At 40.1% G+C, this 23489-nt stretch overlaps 1 protein-coding gene across 2 annotated transcripts in view; it reads left to right on the plus strand.

Annotated features, from left to right (window-relative positions):
• The window catches only part of LOC138617877 (F-actin-uncapping protein LRRC16A-like), a 66165-nt gene that overhangs the window by 8292 nt on the left and 34384 nt on the right, over positions 1-23489 (plus strand). For both annotated transcript variants that reach the window (XM_069693208.1, XM_069693209.1), the window contains exons 3-4: positions 16686-16736; positions 23269-23328. In XM_069693208.1, coding sequence (XP_069549309.1) covers positions 16686-16736; positions 23269-23328 — 111 coding nt within the window. The remainder of the gene's footprint in view (positions 1-16685; positions 16737-23268; positions 23329-23489) is intronic.

Here is a 23489-nt window from a genome sequence, read left to right on the forward strand (position 1 = left end):
TCATGGAGCTGTAACCTGTGAGAGTTATTGTAGCTAATGTTGGACATGATGAAAGAACAATATATTTACAGATTGTTTGGAGATCAGATGTTGTAATCAAATAGCAAGTTTCTGAGAAGTGTGCAAACAGGAAGCAGCAAAAAAAAGTTACAAGGGCCACCACTGATTTTACACATGAAGATCACCGTGAGTTGAACAACAGCAGCTCTGGAGGAGGGTTTCCAAAATAAAAAAGTAACCCTGAAGATGTCAACAGATTTTTTTTTTTTTTAAATTTTAGCTTGGGCTTAAACATTTTTTTTAATAGAAAACCGGCATTGGAGTTTAGTCACTTAAGGTTGATCCAATGCATCTATCCAGTTGCATTTTGGGAAGTGTAGGATTCAATGTATATTAATATTGATGTCAACCTTTCTTTGAAGAAAATTGTCTCCCAAGTCTTATATCTTTATATACATTATATATATATTACACATGTTACATTATGGCAAAGTTAAATGAATTGGTTAACACAGTCCCAGTGAAATACGCATTATAAAAGATGGCAGAACAACAAAGAGACCAATGAAATGAGGAGTTTGAGAAGTCTGTCAGCAGCACTGCTCTCTTTGTGACTAATAGGAGATAAAAAAAAAGTGACGAATATAATGGACTGACTAATTCTGCCGTCTGCTTCCTGAGGCTGAGTTGAACCTGTGGGTGTGACATTCAATCTCTAAACCGCCGATGGACTACTATATAATGAATAATGAGCAGTTGTCTTACTATTAATATAAGATGTAGTTTAAACCTATGCACATATTTGTCCCATTTCCAGCTATAAATCATTGGAAATCTGCTCACAAGCTATCGATCTCCCACTGAGACTTACAGCCCAGTTTTGATGTTTTTCTTGGACATTATATTTTCCATGCCAGCTTCCTGCAGCCACACACTACAGAGTTGATTTACAAAGCATCTGTCTACAGTGTGCACAGATAATGAAGGAAGGGATATGGTAATTTCCTGTATCAATTTGCTTGTCTGTCAAAGACACACGAGGCTTTCCTCCTTTGCACAGGCTGGGGAGTGCTGCACTACAGCGCCCCAGGCGTCTCTCAGGCACACTAAAGCTTGATAGATACAGTCACCTCCCCTCCCTCCTTTGAAGACGGGGGGAAGAAGGAGGTAGAGATAATAACATCAGTCTATCAAACACACCCCGGGGAAGAGGAGGGGAGAGGGAGGGACGGAGGGAGGGCGGGAGAGCAAAATGGGCAAGGAAAACGTACTGTAAAGGGCAGAGGGGATGAGAAAGAAGTGTAACAGTTGCAGACTGAAAAACTCTCGCAGGAAGGAAATCACAGATATATCTCTGACCCCAGAAATCCTGTCCAACTTGTCTTTTCCCCGTCCCTCCCTTTTCTTTAACCTCAAGGTCTGTCATTAGGGGCAGTGGGAAAATGGAAGCTGTTTAGCTTTTAAAGACCTACAATCCAGTGTATTATTGGGATTTTTTTTTTATATGCAAATTTATATCATGTTGAACATGTTTACCATTTTGCTGAGAGAAATTATTTTTTTATCTGTTTGTTTTCTTAGTTTTAGTCAACTTTATGAATCATGATGCATGATGTTCTGTTTTTCCCTCTCAAGTCATTCACTGGGTGTTTGTATTTTGAGATGTGTGGTCAGAGCTGAGTCTGACAAAAACCACAGTGACCACAGGGGTCTTTCCTGCCTAAATAAATCTATTTTTAGCTCGTTGGTCATTTCTGAGGTCGGGAATCATTTTGAAACTTTGACTGGTTGAGTGGACACGAACATAGAAATACTGTTCTTTGTCCTTTAACTCGAGGTTCAGTGCGAGTTCAAACAGTTATAATGTTGTGAAGCATGTCATCCTTGTGTCTATTAAATAGTTAACCCTGCTTTGAGGTCCTCTGTGTTTTCTATCATTATGCTGTGCTGATAATTAACATAATTAGGGTGACATTCAGAGCTAACCAGGCAGAGAAAATGTGTCAAACGGGTCACAATGTCCCTGCTGAGGACACACTGCAGGTACTATGTAGTCCACTATAGAGTTGTCTTCTGTGGTTTGTGTTTGGTCAAATGGATGAGTCTCTTCTAATTAAATTCATGAAAGAATTTTTAAATGACAATTTAGACTTTGATGCTGAAAAGGGTCACATTGAAAAGGAAAAGGAAAAAAATAATTTTTACTTTAAAGTTGAACAATTTAGGTTTACTCAAAACTGGTATGAATACAGGAGATAAAACATAGTCCATGCAAGATTTACAGTTATATAAAACACTAGTCTGACTTACTGGATGTAGATTGTGGTTATTAGCCGACTTTTTCTGTCAATATTCTCTTCATCCTCCTCTACCTGTTTTACCATTTCCAAAACCCCTGTCACAATAATAAACAACAACAACAATCTCTGAGCTAGCAACCTAAACACTGAAAATGGAAAGTTTTCGCGGTATTTTCGCGAAAGTTATTTGTGGGGACTTACAGTAGTCATTTCTTTGCCAGGTCTCGCCTCCTCACGTGCAAATGTTCTGCCAAACGAGATCCCCCCTGACACGAGCTCTGTCCTGTGGTGTGCCTCAGGGCTCTGTCCTGGGTCCCATTTTATTTACACTGTATATGCTCCCTCTCGGCCAAATTAAAAAGCAGTTCAAAGGAATCTCATATCACTGTTATGCATGATGACGTACACGTCCTTTAAACCTGATGAGACGGACAAAAGACAAACTGGACCTATTGCACAAATGGCTGACAACTTCCTACAGCTTAATGCAGACAAAACTGAGGTCCTGATCTTAGCTTCAGACAGTGTAGCCACTAAGGCATCTCGGTGTATTGGATCCCTTACCTCAGCCGTTCAGTCCAACCTTAGAAACCTTGGTGTTTATGACTCACGTCACGCCCATTTTATCCTCCCTTCACTGATTGCCCATCAGGTTCAGGATCCAGTTTAAAATCCTTGTTGTTACTTATAGAGCCCTCCATGGTCAGACCCCGGAATATATAATTGACCTGCTCCAACATTATACCACCAGTAGGTCACTAAGGTCTTCTGATCTGGGCGTACTGGCTGTCCTGCGCACCCGTTTGAAAACTAAAGGTGATCACGCTTTTGAAACAGTTGCTCCAACTCTGTGGAACGCTTTTCCACTCGATCTACGTTCGCCAGCGTCAGTTACCTCTTAAGACATATCTTTTCAGATGGTCCTTTGTCTCACCTCTTGATAGCTAGTGCTTTTGTTTCAGTGGTCTGTTGTTGTGTACTGTGATTGTAGGTTGCTTTTAATATTGTTGTATTCTGCTGTTATTTCTGTTGTGAAGCATTTTGTGAAAGGTGCTATATTGAATAAACTTGCTTACTTACTATTTACCATTTTGCAGAGAGCACCATTGCTGCATCATGAGTTTAGCACCGCCCACGATAATTGTGATTGGCTTAAAGGAGTACACACAAGTGAGGCAGTTTTTTTTCTCTGATTAAGAACTTAATATGGGTACAGTCTGACCATCCTCCAGCACTGGCGCAGCACAGTGGAGAAGGGTTTAGCTAAGTGAGATGGAAACAAAACAGCAAATCCTAAACATTTTAGAGGCAAAGATGCAGTTGTGTTTTTGGATGTGATTTTTGGATCCGAATTTAATTTGCTACCCTTGTATCTTTTCACATGCAGTCACACCTATGAGCAATCTCACCTCACTCACTTCACCTGCAATGTGGGAGAGGAAACATACAAACATAAGCACAGTAAACATTTGTGAGGGTTAGTTCAGTCCAGCTTGAAGACATAAGAAATGACTCAGTTCTTTACTAAACACAGATCAAAGTTTTAGATGTATTTAAGCCTTTGTGTTCCCAGCTGGAAATAATCTCCTTAGCTACACTTCTTTGCCTCTCATTATATACGGCAATGTGATATCTCCTCCCTTATTTAAATAGGATCAAAGAGACCAAAACACTAATTCAACCAGAACAGCCTTTCAGAAAAGAGTGAATGCAGAATTCAGTTTAGGTTCTAGTCAGGGAGTCTAATTTTAGCACACTATACATCTGCACCGTGCTATCACAGGTTTTTTTCTCAGTCTCTTTATGAGTGGTTCATGTAAAGTGCTGGAACAGACTCAGCTAAATGGCTGGGTTAAGGAGGAGTCAGTGTGCATGGAGTTGGTTCTCAGCGTGTGTGTGGGTCAAACTCTGTTTTCTATTGTGTAGTGGAAAAGCGACCAGATGGGCTTTTAGCTACTGAGTGCAAAGCAAATTGTAGAGAAATACAGCATTAATTTTGCATCGTGTGCACTGATATTACAAAAAGGTAAATCAAATTCTCACAGCGTAAATAAGTAAAATGCTCCATGAGCCAACATGGTCTCAGCTGTACACTGCAGCATCACTGCTGTAGCTACATGCCAACTCAGCCACACATTTACTTCCACAAACGTACCTTCTAATTAACACAATTTTGCACAAAATAAATGTTATGCAAGCTCAAAAATATAAAAATATCAACATTTTGTCTTTACACATGTTTAAAACAAGCTAGCAAAACCAGGAAATCAAGCTGGCGAATATGCAACTAACAAAGCACTAAACCTTCTGTGAATATACTAAACATTCAAGCATGTAGAAAAGCATGGCTACAATTCCATAAGGATACACAGCATAACAACACTAAGACATGAAAAAGTTGGAACTATAGCTGCATCGTGTGTGAGACAGCGAAAGACAAAACATCCCCTGACCTACAGTCAGTTCTTTCCCAGGCTGAATATCTGGTCTATCTCTGTGTAGTATTACTCCTCACCAGGCTCAATGGGGATTTTGTTATTGCATATCTCCAGCCCACAGTGCCCTACTAAACCTCCCTGGAGAGATATCAACCAGCCACACAGCCTGGTCCCACGCAAGCCCCGCCCCTAGTCATTCATCTTTATTATCTTATAGGTCAGGGTCATTGTCACTCAGACAGTCTTAGTAATATAATTGACCCCGCCTCAGGTCATTGACTCGATGGGTTTGTTTTTTATAATTTTGCACTATTGCTTTCCAATATGTCTGATTTCAACCTCAAGATCACATGAGCCAAATTAGATCTTGTTACTTCCTGTCTTTCTATTTCCATTTTGATGACATCAGTTTATATATTCCTGTTTTGATAATCAGCATATTCTGGTCCCTACTGTGGTAAAAGTGTCTGTTAGGTGTTAAAATGCAGCAGCCTGGCTGATACAGAGACAGCTGGCTGGCTCTCGCTGACTACAATTGAATGGGGTTTGTGGGTCACAGCAACAGTCAGCATTGATTGGATGGTAATGACATTTGTACAGCATGTCATAGTAAACAGCCACTAAACAATTGGGTCTAATCAATGTGATGTTTTTTTTGTTAAAAGAATGTCTTACTTGTCTCTTTCATTGCCTGTCTGATGACTGTATGACTGCTCGGACGATGAGGTTTGATTAAACAACTAAGATCAGATGGAAATTAAAGCACGTGTATGATATTGGACAGTTCTCTGACTTCCAGGATTCTGCCACATTTTGCACACATGCAGCTACTTTTCAGCAAAACAACTGTTGTAACTTGTCTACCAGCACTGTCATATTCTTCTGCTGCATGGTTGGTTTTTATGGCGTCCTTGCAGTTGATGTCACATTACTGTTTTTATCGTCTGCAGACATCTAACCTTCATGCCTATTTCTCTGTTGTTTTATTTCACTGGACTTTATTCCAGGGATGATTGATATTTATTACATTTTTTGTCATTATAACACACACACACACACACACACACACACACACACACACACACACACACACACACACACACACACACACACACACACACACACACACACACACACACACACACACACACACACACACACACACACACACACACACACGTTAGGCACTGTATACTCTCCCTATAGTCACTATGTTCTTGGTCTTTGTCTGCAGTCAGGCGTGTCCATGTTTCCAGATGTGGGTGTGTTCATCCTGAGTGTGGATTCTGACAGATCAGCAGTATGTTGGACTGAATATCGATGTTTTATGACCCTAACTCAATGAAGTAGAATACATTTCCTCGGCAATGCTGAGCAGAAATGGGTGAAAGTTGCAGCATCTTCTTTTTCTATTTCCCAGTATGAGTTTTGTCTTTATTCTTCAAGCAATACTTTGTTTTTCTATTATAATTTTGTGGAATTCTTATGATTATTCGCTTTGTAAGAGTTAGATGAGAAGATCGTTAATTGTCGAAACTGTCCATTAAATGTAACGCTGCAGCTGGTAAACACAAAGACTGGGAAAAAAGAGCAGGACAGGTTGATTACTGAGGTTTCAAGGTACTGGCCAGTAGATTTTAATACCATTGGACAGTGTAGGACAATGTCCTCCTGTTTCCAGTCTTTGTGCTAAGCTAAACTCACTGGCTGTGTCCATAATGGACAGATATGACAATGGTATTGATTTTTTTTTATCGAATGCCACAGGGATGAAAAATGCATATTTACAACAATGTTTAAACTATTACTTAAAACAGAACATTTGATGTCTGTTCGGTGGTGTACTTTCCCAATTCTGCTTTCGGTTCCTCTGAATGGTCCCATTAGGGTCCTAACAAGGAAACCCAGAATTAATCTTACATCATCCACGTCTTCTTTTCATAATTTTTACCTTGATAACATCATCTTGAGATAACCTTTACTTCACTGCAGTTTAAGATATAAATATAAATGTGATCAGTCATTAGTGCACCGCACGCTGAGTATGTGTTTGTATGTGTATGTGTATGTGTTTTAGTGCAGACTGCCACTCCAGAGGGACACCATGGGTAATGCCAACACCAGCCCAGACCGAAACTCCTCTCCCTCCTCCCCCTCAGTGCTCTGCCTTTGTCTCTGTCATTCCCTTTTTTTTTTTCCCTCTCTCACCACCGTCTCACACGTGTACAGTGTGTCTCTCTCTCCCCTTAACAAAGCACTGTATGCCAGTCTGAGGAGGTTCCCCACTTTGAATTTATTTTTGACTTGAGTTGTAAAAAATGATGCTCTCTCCACCGCCACGCTCTGTTTCTTTCTATCCTGCTCTTTTATCCCTGTGGTCTGCAGTAATATCCTATTTACCCAGAAACCTTGGCTCACAATCACATAGCTACACACACACACACACACACACACACACACACACACACACACACACACACACACACACACACACACACACACACACACACACACCAGCACCTCCTCCCCATTGTGTCTGGCTGGCATGCTGATGAATGAATGAACCCGTGTGAGTATTCCTTATCTCTGTAACATGCACAAGGCTCATAGAGGGTGTTACTGTTCTGTGAGGAAACCCCCTTTACTCCCACCAGAGTCCAGGTTAAAAAAAACAACAACCTGATTTCTAGCCTGGACCTGGAACCTGGAATATAATCCTAATCTGAAAAGGCAATGCTCTGTCAGTCTCAGTAGTTGTGTAGTCAGACATGTTGAGGAGGTTGACTGAACATTTTAAGCTTGTCAGGCACACAGGCAGCATGCAGAGATAATGTGCAATAAATGGTACACAATTACAGAAAAAATGGGTCTGTTTTTAGTCTGAAAACAGATTATCAGATGTGTGGAATTTTTATTGGTTCTAAAGTGCTCTGATACGTTTCCATTTCTCAAGCTTATATCGCCTCTCATTCATTATTCAACACATTGTGCATTTAAGATGACAGTTCGTATTCTGACAAAAAAAATAAATAAATGCAGTAGCAGTAACAACAAAACAAATTGAAAATAGAGAATTAAATGTGACGTAACCAGACACCACAGTTATTGATGCCTCACCTCACAGCAGCTGTGGTCTGATGAAACCAGCCAATCAAATCTGTTCAGGAAGTACCACTGTCAGCTGCCTTTGTTCCTCACCACGCTCATCTCTCCAGCAGTAAAACACATAATGATGAGCAGGGCAGTAATAAAAGAAAATTGATGTCTCTCTTTCAATTCTCTCCTTGGTTCAGTGCAGAAGGATATGGAATTATCCTGACGAAGTAATTTGTAGCTTGTCTGTCTGAGGACCCTTTCCAAAAGAAGTGGTGAATTATTAAGCATTTGTGCAACCTAAACAATACGTTTTTTTTTTTTGTTATTCCCATAAGTGCTATAAATGATGCTACATATTTAAAGGCGAGGGAATGTCTTTACTTCTCGGGTTGCTGTCCTGACTACACATCATGTTAGCTGTTGTCTCATTGAACCATGCTGTACTTTGAAAGAGTACAACATACTCGCATTGTGCTGTGGGTTTGGCGCAGTGTGAGTCTGCAGACGTTACAGGACCAGACCTCAGCTGCACTGTCAGCAGTTTGTCTTCGCAGCAGAGAATCAGTGTATTGTAAAACAAATGATTTCTGTGCCTGAGTTTGGAGCGGTGAGGAGACTCTTTTCTGGAGCCAGTTTGGGTTCAAGTTGGCCTCACAGTAAATCCCATCAGTGATTTCTCCTGTGTCAGTCCAATCAGGTCTCCTTCTCTCTAATCCCACTCTATCAATGCAGGTTTCAGAGCCAATTCCCACTGCATGCACATGGTGGCAGGGAAACAGAAGAGTGTGTTCTCTCTGCAGCTGAAGTGATTAACCAAGTCTAAATTAAAGGTTCAAGGTCGTTTTTTTAAGATGTTTTGAAGATTTGAAGGCTAAGTTTATGCAAGAGATTGGTTTAAATGTAACATTGTATCACTGGGGTCAACTAACCTGTGTCAGGAATTGTATTACGTGCAAACAAGACAAGGTCAAAACCCTTTTACCATGTATGTCCTAACATTTGAACTGGATAGAGGAAGTTGCAGCATTCGGCCAACCAATGGTGTGACTTTATCACTCAGTCCCTGACTCACTCAGTGACAGACATGGGCGTGCATGTTGTGGTCCAGCCAAAAAGGCATGTATACAACACTTGTGTGGCCATACCATAAACTAATTCAGTAACTCAATGAATGAGTGCTCAAGAGGTGCCACTAGTTTTATCACTGCCATGCTCTAGAGGTCTTCACAGGTCTAAAATGTTAGAGTTAACGAGAGAAAGAACTTTGGGACATACCAGAAAATCTTCCTCAAAACCATGAATTCATATAAAGTTTTGATGAACTAAGATGAGTTTTTAGGCAAGACAGGATAAAAGAGAGACACGATTCGAAGGAAAAGTGGGATGATTAGAGCTAATTCAAAATGCAGACACCCTGAACAGACCTTAAAAGAAAGAGAAGAGCAACACTGACAGGAGCATAATGAAGTTACCAAGCTGTCACGGTCAAAGAGAGAGAACCCATGTAAAGTCATAGCAACTAACTCCAAAAAGAATTAGTTTAAATGCAAAGTGAAAGTCTTAATTATCTCTTCTGCACCATCAATAAAACATTTTCGAACCCAGACAGAAAACTTTACTTTCTATCTTTCCCAATTTAACATCTATGAAACAAAATTCCCCAAAATAAGTATTCGCCGGCCATTATTTAATCGGCTAATGATTTCCTAAAATACTTCCTCCTGTGGTGATTACGACATCATACACTCGGAAACATTTGGACCAAAGACCCCACCCGACCCGATGGGATAATGTGGACCTGAGATGTGTGAAGACCTCTACACTTCACAGACGATACTGACACCGGTTCTGTCCTGTATAATTGCTGCTTTATGCTAACCCAATAATCAGCAGCCTGGAGAGTCTTGCTCCTCTCTTACACTGAGTTACATCATCCCTGATTATTCCAGGATAAAAGTGAAGCGTGCGTGCGTGTGCGTGTGCGTGTGCGTGTGTGTGTGTGTGTGTGTGTGTGTGTGTGTGTGTGGTGTGTGTGTGTGTGTGTGTGTGTGTGTGTTGTTCCTCATGTACAACATACATCTCTTTATGGAGGATGCTATGTGGCTTTGGATTCCAGATAAGGAAGACAGAGAGGGCAAGCATGCAGGAGGTGAAACAAAGCCTGGGAATTGTTTTTCTTCCACAGAATGGATTTCTGCTTTACAAAAATGCTGTGCAGTGACGGTTCGATTATACAATTATCATCCATTTCTCATCGAAGTGTCACAAAAATAGTTCATATCATTTAAAAAGGGAGCATCATGGTCCCTTTTTTTTTTTTAACCATCTAGAACCTTCTGTTAAAAAATAAAGTGAGAGAGCATGGGGCCAAAAAAGCATGATGACATGAAGGAATTATGGAAGAAAAAATAGGAAAAGCAAGGAAGTGCAGGATAAGATAGGGAGAGAAATTCACTGCATTGAATTCAGGCTGAGCTGATTGATTTCAGTTTACGAAAAGCTAAGAGAGAGTCATCCCAGCAGCATCAGTCCTGACAGAGATGAAACAGTTTTTAAACACTTCCATTCATTAAAGACCTCCTCCCTATGATTGGATTTAAATCTTGGCTCCTTATCAGCAAAACAGCACTTACAATCTATTAAGTCATCTCACTTGCTTTGCTCTTCTGCCTCCACTCTCCTTCTCTCCCTCTCTCTGGTGTCCACTCTGCTCCTCTCAGTGGCTGAGCTCTGCATGTGCTCTCTCTCTCTCCCTTTTTTCTGCACAGCCCTAAAAATACTCGCCTCTACTGTGCTGTTGACAGTTTGAGTTTGCGGCCAACGCATCATGACTCATTAATACTAGCCATAGACACACATCCACGTGAAGGACATACTGGCATTAGTTATGTAACAAGGACTCTGTGTCAGCAGTGGAGTGAGGGGATGAATGGAATCGTGTCAGTGTGTTTTCCACTAGTCTGTTCATTTTATGGCTGCAACCTGATTTTCATTTCAAACTGCAACAATTACTTGAACACATTTGTCCAATGCCAAAAATGTTGATCATTGATGGTTATTCAAATTCAAATCACAGTTTTCTGTTTCCAGCTTCTGAAATGTAAAATGTTGCTGCTTTTCTTTTTTTTTTTTGTATGATAATACTGGTTAATAAAGATTTTGGCCCTCATTTCCTAAAAAAAAAATAAAAAAAAAATACACTATACTCACATAGCTTTGGGTACGTTAATGAAGAAGGATGATAGTTGTGAGTTACATTTCTACAATTGCAACTCTCTGTCCTTCTTGATTAATCTCTTGTTGATTTATTCTCTTTAAGATTTAAAAAAAAAAATCACGGGAAATGACACTTACAATATCCCAGAGGCTAAGGTGATTTGACCACATGGGCCTCTCATATCATAATTGTATAAAACAGCAAGCCACATTTTTGAAGTTAGAACTCGAAAATATTATAATGGTTTTCTGAATCAACTGACAATAAAAGCCTCAAATTCATCCTTTTTTTCTTTTCTTTAAAAAAAAAAAAAAAAAATCTAATTCACACATGGAGTAGCTTAGCATGAACACTAGCTTGCCTCTGTCCAGTGGTACTGGAGCTCATAACCCACTATAAAAAAAAAAGAAAACTTGTAGGTTTTGAATGGATTAGACAAACTAGATATTGCAGGTGTTTGAACTTTAAAGTGTTGTTTTTAACCTTTTAATGTAGCCGTCCAAGCAGTTTCCCTCTGTTTCTCTTGGTCCTAAAATAAGCTAATCAGCTGTAAAGAACTAAGAACACTGCAAATGCTTGTTTTGTTTTTTTAATGGCTGCATTTCCGAGAAGATGAATCGGCTGTGGAAGTGAAACACGTGATGCATTTGTAATAAGCATTTCTGGTGATGCCACCAGAGTAGAGAGGAGAAATGGCTCCTAACCAAACAAAGCCAAACTAAAAGAATAGATGTGAACTCGTGGGACAGGAAGATATAATTGAGCGTGAATGCACCCCAAGACATGATGGATGAATAAAAGCATTTTGGGTGGGGGTAGATTTCCTGTGGTTGAGTGCTGCCACAGCTGAATGAGTGCGGATGAAAACACTTCTCTGCGGTGCTTCGTTTCCTACAGAGACTCAGTGTTACTGTAGTCCAGCATGAATGTTGTTTAAGGGGCTGAAAACTCATTGACATTCTTGAGCAGGGTTTGGCTCTCCAGTGTGCTACTTTCATGCGTGAGTGTCTATCAGTGTGTGTATTCACAAATGCATGGCTAGCTGTTGCCATAGCAACATAAATGTGTGTAAGTGTGCACGTGTGGCTTTACACATGTGGATACATGGAGAGAGGGGGTTTGACAGAAAAAAAAAGATAATCTGGGAATGATATAACTGTGAATGGACTACACAGCAGATACACACACACACACACACACACACACACACACACACACACACACACACACACACACACACACACACACACACACACACACACACAGAGTTAGACCTGTGCCTTTATTGCTAACCTTTTAATGGGGTTCAAGACCTTGTCAACTTTCTTTCTCATGCACTTAGTGTGTGTAAGTGTGTGTGTCTGGCTCGTGTTGCAGGCCAAGAAGACAAATGTTGCTTTAGAGCTTGTGGCAGTGGTCTTGCATGTGAGCCACCAGTCTGCGTATGGATGTTTGTGTGTGTGTGTGTGTGTGTGTGTGTGTGTGTGTGTGTGTGTGTGTGTGTGTGTGTGTGTGTGTGTGTGTGTGTGTGTGTGTGTGTGTGTGTGTGTGTATTACAGTGAGAGAGAGAGAGAATAATAGCAGATGCTCTCTCTGCTCTGGTAAACATGCTCCAATGCTGCTGCCATCTGGTTGGCTGAGTGGAGCTGAAGGCGCTATGGTGGTCGCTGTGAAATCACTGGCTGGTGGGAAGGCTCAGGGCTTAAATCCATTTAAGATAGAGAGTAAAGACAGAGCGAGGTAGAGGGCAAGTTGCAGAGGAGAAGGGGGGTCATGGGGAATTCTGCTTTTGTCCGCTCAAAAGGGCAGATGGAGAGAGCGGTGCACTGGGAGAGGGCAGAGGGCAGTCATGCATCGACAGGGTGGAGGATGGGAGGGGGGAAACTAAATGAAAATCCAAGAGGCTGTGAAAACTTAGATTAGAGTATTCAAAACTGTTTTAACAAGACATGAAGAGCACTGAATTCATTTTAGCAGAAAGTCTCAGCGGTGTGACCTTTTTATCTGGCCGTCTACTGTACTGCTTTAATGCATTCATGTAATTGATTATTTAAGTAGTGAATGCTTTAAAATCCTGTCAACTAAGACTGACATAGAAGACAAATCCTCAGTGCTCAGTTTATTTCTCTTCTACTCACAGTCAGCGAGATCTACGGCAATACCTGGTGGGACTTTATTTCCGAAGGTTGGATCATCAGTTTAGGGCCCCAAATAAACATTCATTTAATTGTTGACAAATTGGTTATTTTCTTGATTAATCCATTAGCTGGTCTTTAAAATGTTAGAAATATTGAAAAATGGTGACCAATGTTTCACAAAGCCCAAGGTGCAGCCAAAAATGTCTTGCTTTTGTCCCGACCAACAGTCCACAATCAAAAGATATTCGATTTATTATCATGGAGTTCTAAAGGAAGCATAAAATAATCACAAGAAGCTGGAGTCAAAGAATTTGAGCTTTTTGTCATCAATAAATGACTTAGAATAGTTAATTGGTTCATAAACACTTCATTTGTTTTCTGTTGATCAACTAGTCAATGAATTACCTAATTGTTGCAACTCAGTTAGTTTTGGCTACATATAACATTTTGTATAATATTGATTAACAACATTGCTAAAAAAAAAAAAATGACCAGGCAGGGGGGGGGGGGGGGGGGGGGGGGGGGGGGGGGGGGGGGGGGGGGGGGGGGGGGGGGGGGGGGGGGGGGGGGGGGGGGGGGGGGGGGGGGGGGGGGGGGGGGGGGGGGGGGGGGGGGGGGGGGGGGGGGGGGGGGGGGGGGGGGGGGGGGGGGGGGGGGGGGGGGGGGGGGGGGGGGGGGGGGGGGGGGGGGGGGGGGGGGGGGGGGGGGGGGGGGGGGGGGGGGGGGGGGGGGGGGGGGGGGGGGGGGGGGGGGGGGGGGGGGGGGGGGGGGGGGGGGGGGGGGGGGGGGGGGGGGGGGGGGGGGGGGGGGGGGGGGGGGGGGGGGGGGGGGGGGAAAAGGGGAGCCCGATAAAAGTACAGCTTTTAAAGAGTAATTCCAGTAATTTATCTTGACCCGTGCATAAAGTTGGATAACTCTCAAAAAGCTGTTAAACAAATAATGGTCCCATCTGTGCTGCAGAGGTCAAGACATTCTGGCATTTAGTCCCTAAAAAACAACCCTAGTAAGTTCAACACATTTTTTTTATTTTTATTTTTTTTATTTTGGAAAGTTCCTCTTATTTTTATATTGGATATTTTCCAGCTGTTGCACCGGCTAAATTATTTTATGAGTAAACTTTACCAAATGTGTCAAGTCAGCGGAGAGCCCCTTTAACAAATCCCAAACTGAGCCAAACTTATTTACAAGATAAAACAAACTCAAACTGTAAAATTATTACTCAAATTGCCAATTGTATGTATCCATCACAGCTTAAAGGATGATTTTGTAGGAACTAACCAAAATGATCCTTAAGAAACTCGTAAGACTTTTAAAGTGAAACTACAAAATGTATTCCATCATCATAGCTGGATGCACACGGTATGTAAATGAGAGCTACATTACAGAAATGAGACTGAGAAAGAGAGACGGAGAGCTGGGCGTAGCAGTGGTGACTGGTGCTCTTTCGAAGAGGTTATCTTTGGCCATACAGGCCTGCCTGTCTGTCTCCATCACATCAAACCACACAAACGCTGCCCGTGGAGATGAGCCACAGAAGGCTTGGAAACACTGTCATCCCTTTTACCCCCGTCTCTCATCCCTCTGTTTCTCTTTTCACATGCTGTAAAAAGATTGCGACGGTTTCTCGACTTTCCTTAATCCAGTTTGCCCGTGTGTTCTCTCCTCACCTCTTTTTTATGTCTTTTTTTCCCTCTCTGCCCTTCAAGCCAATGTTTATCTGAGACTTGTTAATATGCTGTGCTCTCCCCTCTCTTCTTCCTTCCTTTGAACTACTTTATTTTCTCTTCTGCTTTTGAACCTTCTCTCCAATCCTCTCTCTCTTCTGATCTTTTTTTCTGCTCCCTCTCATCAGCCTCAAAGCTCCATCTTTTTGGTGTAGCATTCCAAACCCAACAGGTGAAAGAGGCTTTGAGCTGTCCTCTAAACACCAAGATTATGAATCCTTTTATATATATATTTGACTAATATATTTATTGAGTATTCTTATATGCAATCAGCATGGCTCGAAGATCTTTTAGCAAAAAAATTAAGTAGTTGTGAAAAAAATAGCTTTTGCTTTATTCAAATAAACAGGAAATTAAAGACAGCAGAGGAATGACATAAAACAAAGGACCAGCCTGGAGTCAAACCAAATGCTCAGGGTATTTTATCTCATCCATTATTTGACCAAACTGCTCTGCCATAGGGTCAATTGATTTGTCAATGTTTTAAAAAATTTTAGGGACCAATCGATTTAATGACGAATCTAAAGATAATTGGTAGATGAGGTGCTAATGTAAAACAATTATTAGTTGCCGCCTTTCCTGGTGTGTGCCTTTGCTGACCAACTTTGCTGGATGTTTTCTCCGAAAAAAGGTGGAAGTGTCCCCTTAATGTCTTAAAGGTCAGCCGTTGGTGCGTTGGGTTATTTTGTTTGACAGGAGAAAATAGTGTCATAAACACGCGTTTATATTTAATATCACTTTCTATTAGGCGTTGATCTTTTTTTCATTTTGAATAGAATAGCACATTTTAACATTTTGAATTCCAAATCAGGCTTGTGTAAATTGAATGTTGGACCAGGATTGGCTTAAAGGCTATTTGTGATGTCACAAATTCTTCTCTATGCCCACTGCTCAAAATCAGATTTTCAATGAGCACAGAGAAACGTTCCCCTTTCAGTAGAAAACAGTACTTATAACTGTGCACATTCATCACAGCACAGTGAAGCTCAAACATTTAACTGAAAGAACAAGAGGAAAACCACATTTTTGAATATAATCATCAAGAAGTTTAAAGTTCAGATGGGTCAATGTGAGCAACACTGGAATCTTTCCTAAAGTTGCGTCTTTTTCAGTGTTGACACACGTGGAGTCATGCGAGTTGTTCAAATCAGCTTTATAACAATATCACATTCTGTGGCATCCATCTCAGTAAACCAGACAAATAACCTTTGTTAACGTTTGTCTGGTTAGGAATGTCAAGTTTATGTTCTCCAGTTATGCCTCCTTGAGCCGGGACTTTTCTCCCACAGAGCGGCAACAAAAGCAAGCTCAGTCCTCGTCATGTGCTACAATAACCAGCAGCTGCTGCTTCCCAGTTTGCTCAGCATGCAGGAGCAACACAAACACAAAATCAAGAAATACACAGTGAACTACCATGGCATCACTACGACAAGGGGAGTTCCAATAAAAACAAAGCCTAATTTCCCACATGTAATATGTATGTTAGTGTGTTGTGCTAATTAAGGCCAAACACTTCTTTAAATGCTTCTGAAATGATTGTCTGTTTTATGTTTTAAGTAGAGAGGAATCTTTCTTATTCCTCTTTGTTTGTTTCTCTCTTTTTGTACCGACTGAGATGTTTCAGAGTCACAAGTCCTTTCATCTTGATGAGTCAGTGGAGCACTTCTCTGTGCTCTTTGTCATTTCCTTGTTTGTGTTGTTCAGAGAGTATATTTACAGCTAGAGTATATATTTACAGCTACACACTCATTATTCTGTCTGTTCCCTCTTAGGCTCTCGCGTCTCATCGAGCCTACCTCCTGACAGCACGCATTCCCACCAAGGTAAGAGCAGCAGTTGCGTTTTAAGTCTGCTTGTACAGTCATCGGAGTTTACCGTTCTTTTTTTATGGTGGAATTACAATGATAAACAGTAGACAATCTCCAAAAAAATGTGAGTTATCTAAATTTAAATTAATGACACAATACAACTCCAGAAATTTTGATTCTTTAAACCTGTACTAGTTTACTGAAAAGAAGAAGGTCTGAACACCACACTGACGTACTGAACTCTATGAAGTTGATATGACATAACATGTTACAAAAGATTTTGTAGCTGTAATTTAGAGTCATGTTTCTGTCCATGAAGTATTCACTCTCCTTTTTACTCAGTTTGGGTCCCCACAACTTAGGAGAGAACTTTTTTGGCTCATTAGCTGGTAAATGCATGTTCACTCATTTTTCAGTAATTCTAGTGTACAGACGATTTGAGAGCTGTAAGCTGTCACAATCAAAACCAAAACAATGAGCTAAAACGCTGTGCTAAAAAACCTGAGGGACACAGCAGACTCCAGATATCCGTTAACTTGTTGTCTCAAGTGACTTTTACTACATCGTGATTTCAATCTGTCCTAATATGTATCTAAATAAATATTAATAGAGAGCAGCTTTAGTCCTTTGAATCTCTGTTATTTACTAAAAATGTGTTGTTATTGCTGAATATGGCTAAAGGTATTAGTTTCTTAAGTTTGTATTATGAAGTTTCACTGAATAGCAATAATTTGTGTACCCTCTTGTAGATATTTTCCCAGCTGAGCACATCTTTGAATTATCGTGTATGTTTGCACACGTGTGATTGTTTTCACTGATGATACAAAGAGTAGATTTAGGCTTAAGTCATAACTCTGTGTGCACCTGGTTATAGTGCAATTGCACAGTGAATTGACAACCTTTTTTTAAACTGCGGGGCCATAATGGAGAGCAGATGGCCACTGTTAGCACCGTCACCAGCAATGAAACATCTGTCATCATCTTTACCAGCATCGTCACCACTACCACATGAAAACCAGCAGTGCAGTAACACAATGCAGATGTTCACTGAAACTGCCAGCGATGCCAAACTGAGTCTATCACTCCTTCCATTATCAAATTTAACATCAGACTTGTGCTACTGTTGGTAACTCAGTGAGCTGGGTCTGCCTGTTTCCAGAAACTGTATGGACACACAGTAAACCTCAAACCCAGTGCATCCCTATCAGATTTTCACCAGTGGAAGCAATCCTAGTTTATAGACATCTCTTTGCATATAAGTATTGCAAATAAGTGGTTACTGCACAAATCACTTTGCTTTAAGGGTTTCAAGGTTTATTTTGGATCTTCATACAGCTCTTTGACCATATCACATGATCTTGATCGGGATGAATTTCGCTCAGCAGAGACAGCTTTAGATCAAGCTTTTTAATATACTCTGTTCATTCTCCGATGATTATTCATTCACGCAAAATGTAATTAACCGACTTTCCTGTGTCAGCAACTTTCAACACCAGTGGGCCCTCATTGGCAGTAATGAAATTTAATATCCTCAAGTGACCACACGCTGACTAAAGCACAGATTCACAAAATCAAATGGGTCTGTGACCTTAGATGGAAACTACTACCTACAAATCTTGACTGATGAAACCTCTTGATTAGAGAAAGTATCACTCAGCAGTATTTTCCTCGAGTCATGATATCACATTACATCATATCTTGTACCAGGTCATGTAAATACGCAACACTTGCTCTTCAGATAGCTGTGTGCTCTCCAGTCAATAAGATGCTCACAGAGATGTTAAGTTGATTGGTTGTTTGCTTGAAAACTGATTTATAGTTTTAGTGGGGGAAAGAACATTCCAGCTGACCCTGTTTCATATGACATCATACAGTGTGTTTCCAGTGTTGTGAGTCACAGGTTTCGGATCCGTTTATTCAACTGGCTCGGCATCTGGTTTATATCTGCGTGCTGTCTTTCGACCAGGGAGGATTAGACACCTCTTTTATGAAGATATAATCCTCCTTTATCAACTCTGCCTACTGCATGTCTCAGTTTTTTTTTCTTTTTCTTGGTCTCAATCCCTCCTGTGGTGCGAGGCAGGTCTTTTGCAGTAAATCTCTATATTTTTCTCTCTACTCGGCCAGATTACAGACACAGATCACCTCTGCTCTCTATTCGTTCAGCTTTCCCACCCTCATCCTCCTCTTCTTTTCCAACAATCCAGATTACTTCATCCACTCCCTCTGTCTCTTTCCCTACCTCCATGTTTTTTCATCCCCCACTCACCACTGTGCCAAAGTTCAGCAGGGATAATCGATGTCTTAAATCCAATCCAATCTGATGTTTTTATCTCAAAAGAACCAGTGTATAGTTTGACCTATAGGGACTCTTTGTGACTATAGAATATTTTCATTACCACTTACAGTAATCATTCAGTCAATACAATGTCACACAACAGTGAAGAGGGCCCACCACAAATTCTCAGCCGAACATGATGATTTAAACAGCTTGTTTTGTGTCACCAACAACAGATAATTCAACAGATATTCAACTACAATGATGTTATAAAGGGAAAAGCAGCAAATTCTTACATTTAAGAAGTTCTTTACATTTTTTTCTTCATTGTTTACAGAGATTATTTAAAAAAAAAAAAAAAAACATTATTGTTCATGGTATAATTGTTTTGGCGCTTAAAAGTTTGTCGAGTCCAAATTTAGTCACTATTCATATTTCCAGATTTTCAAAAATACTTAAATTTCTGTAACATCTTTATGAAACTCTTCATCATTAGGAATATTTTATTTTACTTTCCAATTTCCTCATTGTTACCAACGGTGCCTGTTCTGGGTTTTTGCAGCATCTAGTTAAAAGATGAAGCCTGCAGACATCCATGGAAACAGCTGTTACCATATTTCTCCTTCTATTGACTTGTTTTTAATGTGAAATCGATAATACAGTGGATATAAGTCAACTGCAAATGAAGATTATCTTCTGCTCAATGTTCCAGCACACGAGCTAATCACTGTACATCCTCTGTAGATTAATTTTCTAGCTCTTTGCTTAAAGCTGTGTTCTGCTTAAAGCTCAGACAGTGTTGGCTGTTCATTCATCTGAATGTACTGTAGGCTATGTTTTAATCTATGTTATGTTATATGAAAGTGGGATTTGAAAGTGGTGGTGTGTAAAAAACACAAGAGAACTAGTCAGTATTTTGTCAGAGCTGTATTGTATTCCTGAAGGCAGCCCAAGGCCTTGTGGTTGAAGTATTGTATTGCAGTAGATGTAAACCCTCAGTTAAACACCTCACTGTGTATTTCTCTTCCCTTAGTAATAGCTGAAATCCCCCTCTAGCTCTGTCCTGCCCTTCTCAGTAGATTTTTTTTTTTTTTGTCTATGTGTCTCTCCGATTGATGGTTTGGCTCCTCTTGAGAAGCTGCAGGGTCTGACTGTCTGCTAGTGTCTCCAACAATACATACACACATGTTCTCAAACACACACACACACACACACACACACACACACACACACACACACACACACACACACACACACACACACACACACACACACACACACACACACACACACACACACACACACACACACACACACACACAAGCACACACGTCATTCATATTTCTATTCTTGCCTATTGTCTGTTTAGTTTTTTAGCCCCTTGTTGCTATATATCTTACATGTTTGTATATGTGTATTGTCATTGTTTATTGTCAGAAGAAAGGGGATTTATATGACAACAGTTCACACTGGCCATAACTTTCAGAACCAGGACATAACATAATGCTAACTATCTCAACCTGAAATCAAACTTGAAAGAAAAATAAATATGCAGCTGCTTAAAACTTAGGATTGTCACTAAAAGTTAACAGTATCCTGAATGTTCACAGTGATAATCAGTACCTGCACATCTAATAATCTTCTCTACAGAAAAACAAACATAATTTAAGTTTTTCATAAAAATTAGGACTAAAAGAAAAGAGTAGTTAAACTGACAGACGGACAGTGAACGAATGAGTGACCAACACAATTACTGAGGCATTTGGTTCCTCCATACACCTCAGCATGACACTTGCCATTGGCTACAACTCAAATGTATCACCACACTGGCTTGAATCAGCCCAGACTGCTGCCACATAATTTACTGGCTGAATTAAATAAAACTGAGTGACCTCTTTCAAGATAAGTCTGGGCATTGTTTCCTGCTCATTGTAACAAACAGAAAAAATAAATGCTTGGTAAAAATATCAACATCAAAGTCTGTAGTAAGTAATATTGCAGACCTCTCTACTCCTTGTACTACATTACCTCGTACATATTGTAGTATATACTGCATTTGTACTGTGTAGCCTATGTACTAGACCCTGCCATATTCAATAGACAAATTCACTATTCTCACATGCTGTAAATAAATTCAGTATCTCACAATGATGTGTGCTATCTTGACTTCCCTTCATACAATATGTAATGAGACAAAGGTAATAAACTATTAGAGTTAATATTGTCCTATTCTCTCAGTATGTTGAAATTTCATTTTATCATTTTACTTTAAATATTGAGTAAAAAGATACATCCTCATACTGACCTGGTAAGCAGTTATATTCATTATTGACTGATGTATCACAACATCGCTACAGCAACCAAAATTTAGCTCATATACTGCCGCTATTAGCTTTGTTTAATGGAATTCCAAACATTTTACCTGCTCATTCTGTATCATGTGTTGATTGTAATGTAATCATTTGTTGTTATTTTCTATCGAAGGTGACATCAGTTGTAGATGGTATGTTAAAGGCATTAGTTGGTCACAATAGACCATGAAGCCTTTGCTGAGTTGTAGCTGTAATAAACTATGAGATAATGGTCAATGATAAAATGTAGAATAAGTAGAAAGGAGTCATGAATTCAACAAAGAGGTTTTGTCAGATGCACTGCAACATGTACCGAAAGGGGTGTTAAAATGAGGTAAAATAAATCACCTCAAGCTACTGGTCTTCCCAGACAAAGTGGGCTGAAGCATCAAAAAGAGCAAAGTTTTTTTTTTTCAATGAAATAAGGTTTTATTTGTATTCATGAAGTCAAGTTTTATGTTATTTAGTCTTCCATAACTGACGTAATCTGCCTTAAATACATCAACACCAAATGCCCCGAGTTGTGCTGTTTCCATAGTTTTTTTTTTTATCCTTCATAATAGCTAATTATGTGTGTATTTTTGTTTTATCTGACAATTAAGATATTGAATGGGAATTAGTGTGTGTGTGTTTACAATGTCCTTTTAATGGAGGAATTGTTACTGTGTTTATACTGTGGAATTAGTAGCCACAGGCACAGCCACATGCTGAGACAAGCGCACGCGCGCGCGCGCGCACACACACACACACACACACACACACACACACACACACACACACACACACACACACACACACACACACACACACACACACACACACACTGTAGTCAGACAGTAGACAGACAGTCTGTTTATCCTCTCATCTCTGAGCCAAGCCTCAGGAACACAGCGCCCACCTGGAATAGTCCGGCCTCCCTGCCTGGCCTGCCCTCAGGCACTGAACAGTATGTGTTTCTGAAGCTGAGAATAACTGTGCTTAGTATATACTGCAGTCGAATGCACAGGTTTCCCATCACACACAAAGGCATCTCTTTTTCTCTCCGTTTTAAGCAGAGCAAGGCAGACCTCTGCTTTCCTTTGTCCTGAGATGCTCCCTTGAAACATAAATTAAAAAGGTGGATGTTAGACTGCTCTGTTTTTCTTTAGCCTGATGTTGAGAAAAGTAAATGAGGATCAATGAGACCTTTTTCACTTCACTTTGCATTTTCTGTCAAAACTGCAGAAGACTCATGCTCAAATAAAATGATTCACATAAAATCGTGAAAAAGAGAAAACACACAAAAATGTGTGACTGTTTCAACTACAATACATGTAGTATGTTTTTGCATTTTATCTGAATTAAATTAGTGGAAATCAAGTACTGAGACATACTGAGAAGTATGTGGGATAAAACAGCTGATTGGGTTTAACAATAAAATATCTTATATCTGCCTTCATTTTAGTTTTAACCAACTAATGAGTTTAATTGCACTATGACAAATAATGTGAGTCAATGATGAAGTCTGTACTGGAGCAGAGATAGAAAGAAGAAATTATTGCCACCCAACCTGTTAATTATGGAACAGACATACTTTTACACAACATTCCTTAGACAGACAGTCACTGGACAAGACTGTTGTTATTTATTATTTACTCGTAGACATACTTCTGTATAGAAAAACATGACTTATTCATGCATTTAAGAACTTACAACCAAGTGCACACTCAAATACAACTGCAGCTTTCCTGTCTGATTCAACATAATGCTATATTTAGTTTACTGTACTGCATGTTTTGTGTGTTCAAAATGAGTTACGTTGTCCTGTAATGATCAGTAGTAGTTTAGGTAATCCTTGACTTTTACTTTCACTGTCCCTTCTCCATATTAGAAGGTAATGTCTTTGTATAACAGTACAATTTATATGCTCTTCTTTTAGGTGGAACACTCCTTTAATTATTTGGAGATCCAGGGAATTGTTTGCAACAAGCCAACGCAGGTAAAGAACCTTACACCAACATCAACACTGAGAGCATAGAATATAGTTCTACATTTTAGGCAATACACTTACTAAATTAGAAGAAAAGATGCATGTCTTTTTATATATGGAGCTACAGCCTGGTGATTATCTTAGCCTAACCTAGTGTCAGGATTCAGTGT

This window comes from Brachyistius frenatus, unplaced genomic scaffold, assembly GCF_029030835.1.
Source record: "Brachyistius frenatus isolate BFR_SWC_R1_liver_20210118 unplaced genomic scaffold, ASM2903083v1 Contig_14, whole genome shotgun sequence".
In the NCBI taxonomy this organism is placed as follows: Eukaryota; Metazoa; Chordata; class Actinopteri; family Embiotocidae; genus Brachyistius; species Brachyistius frenatus.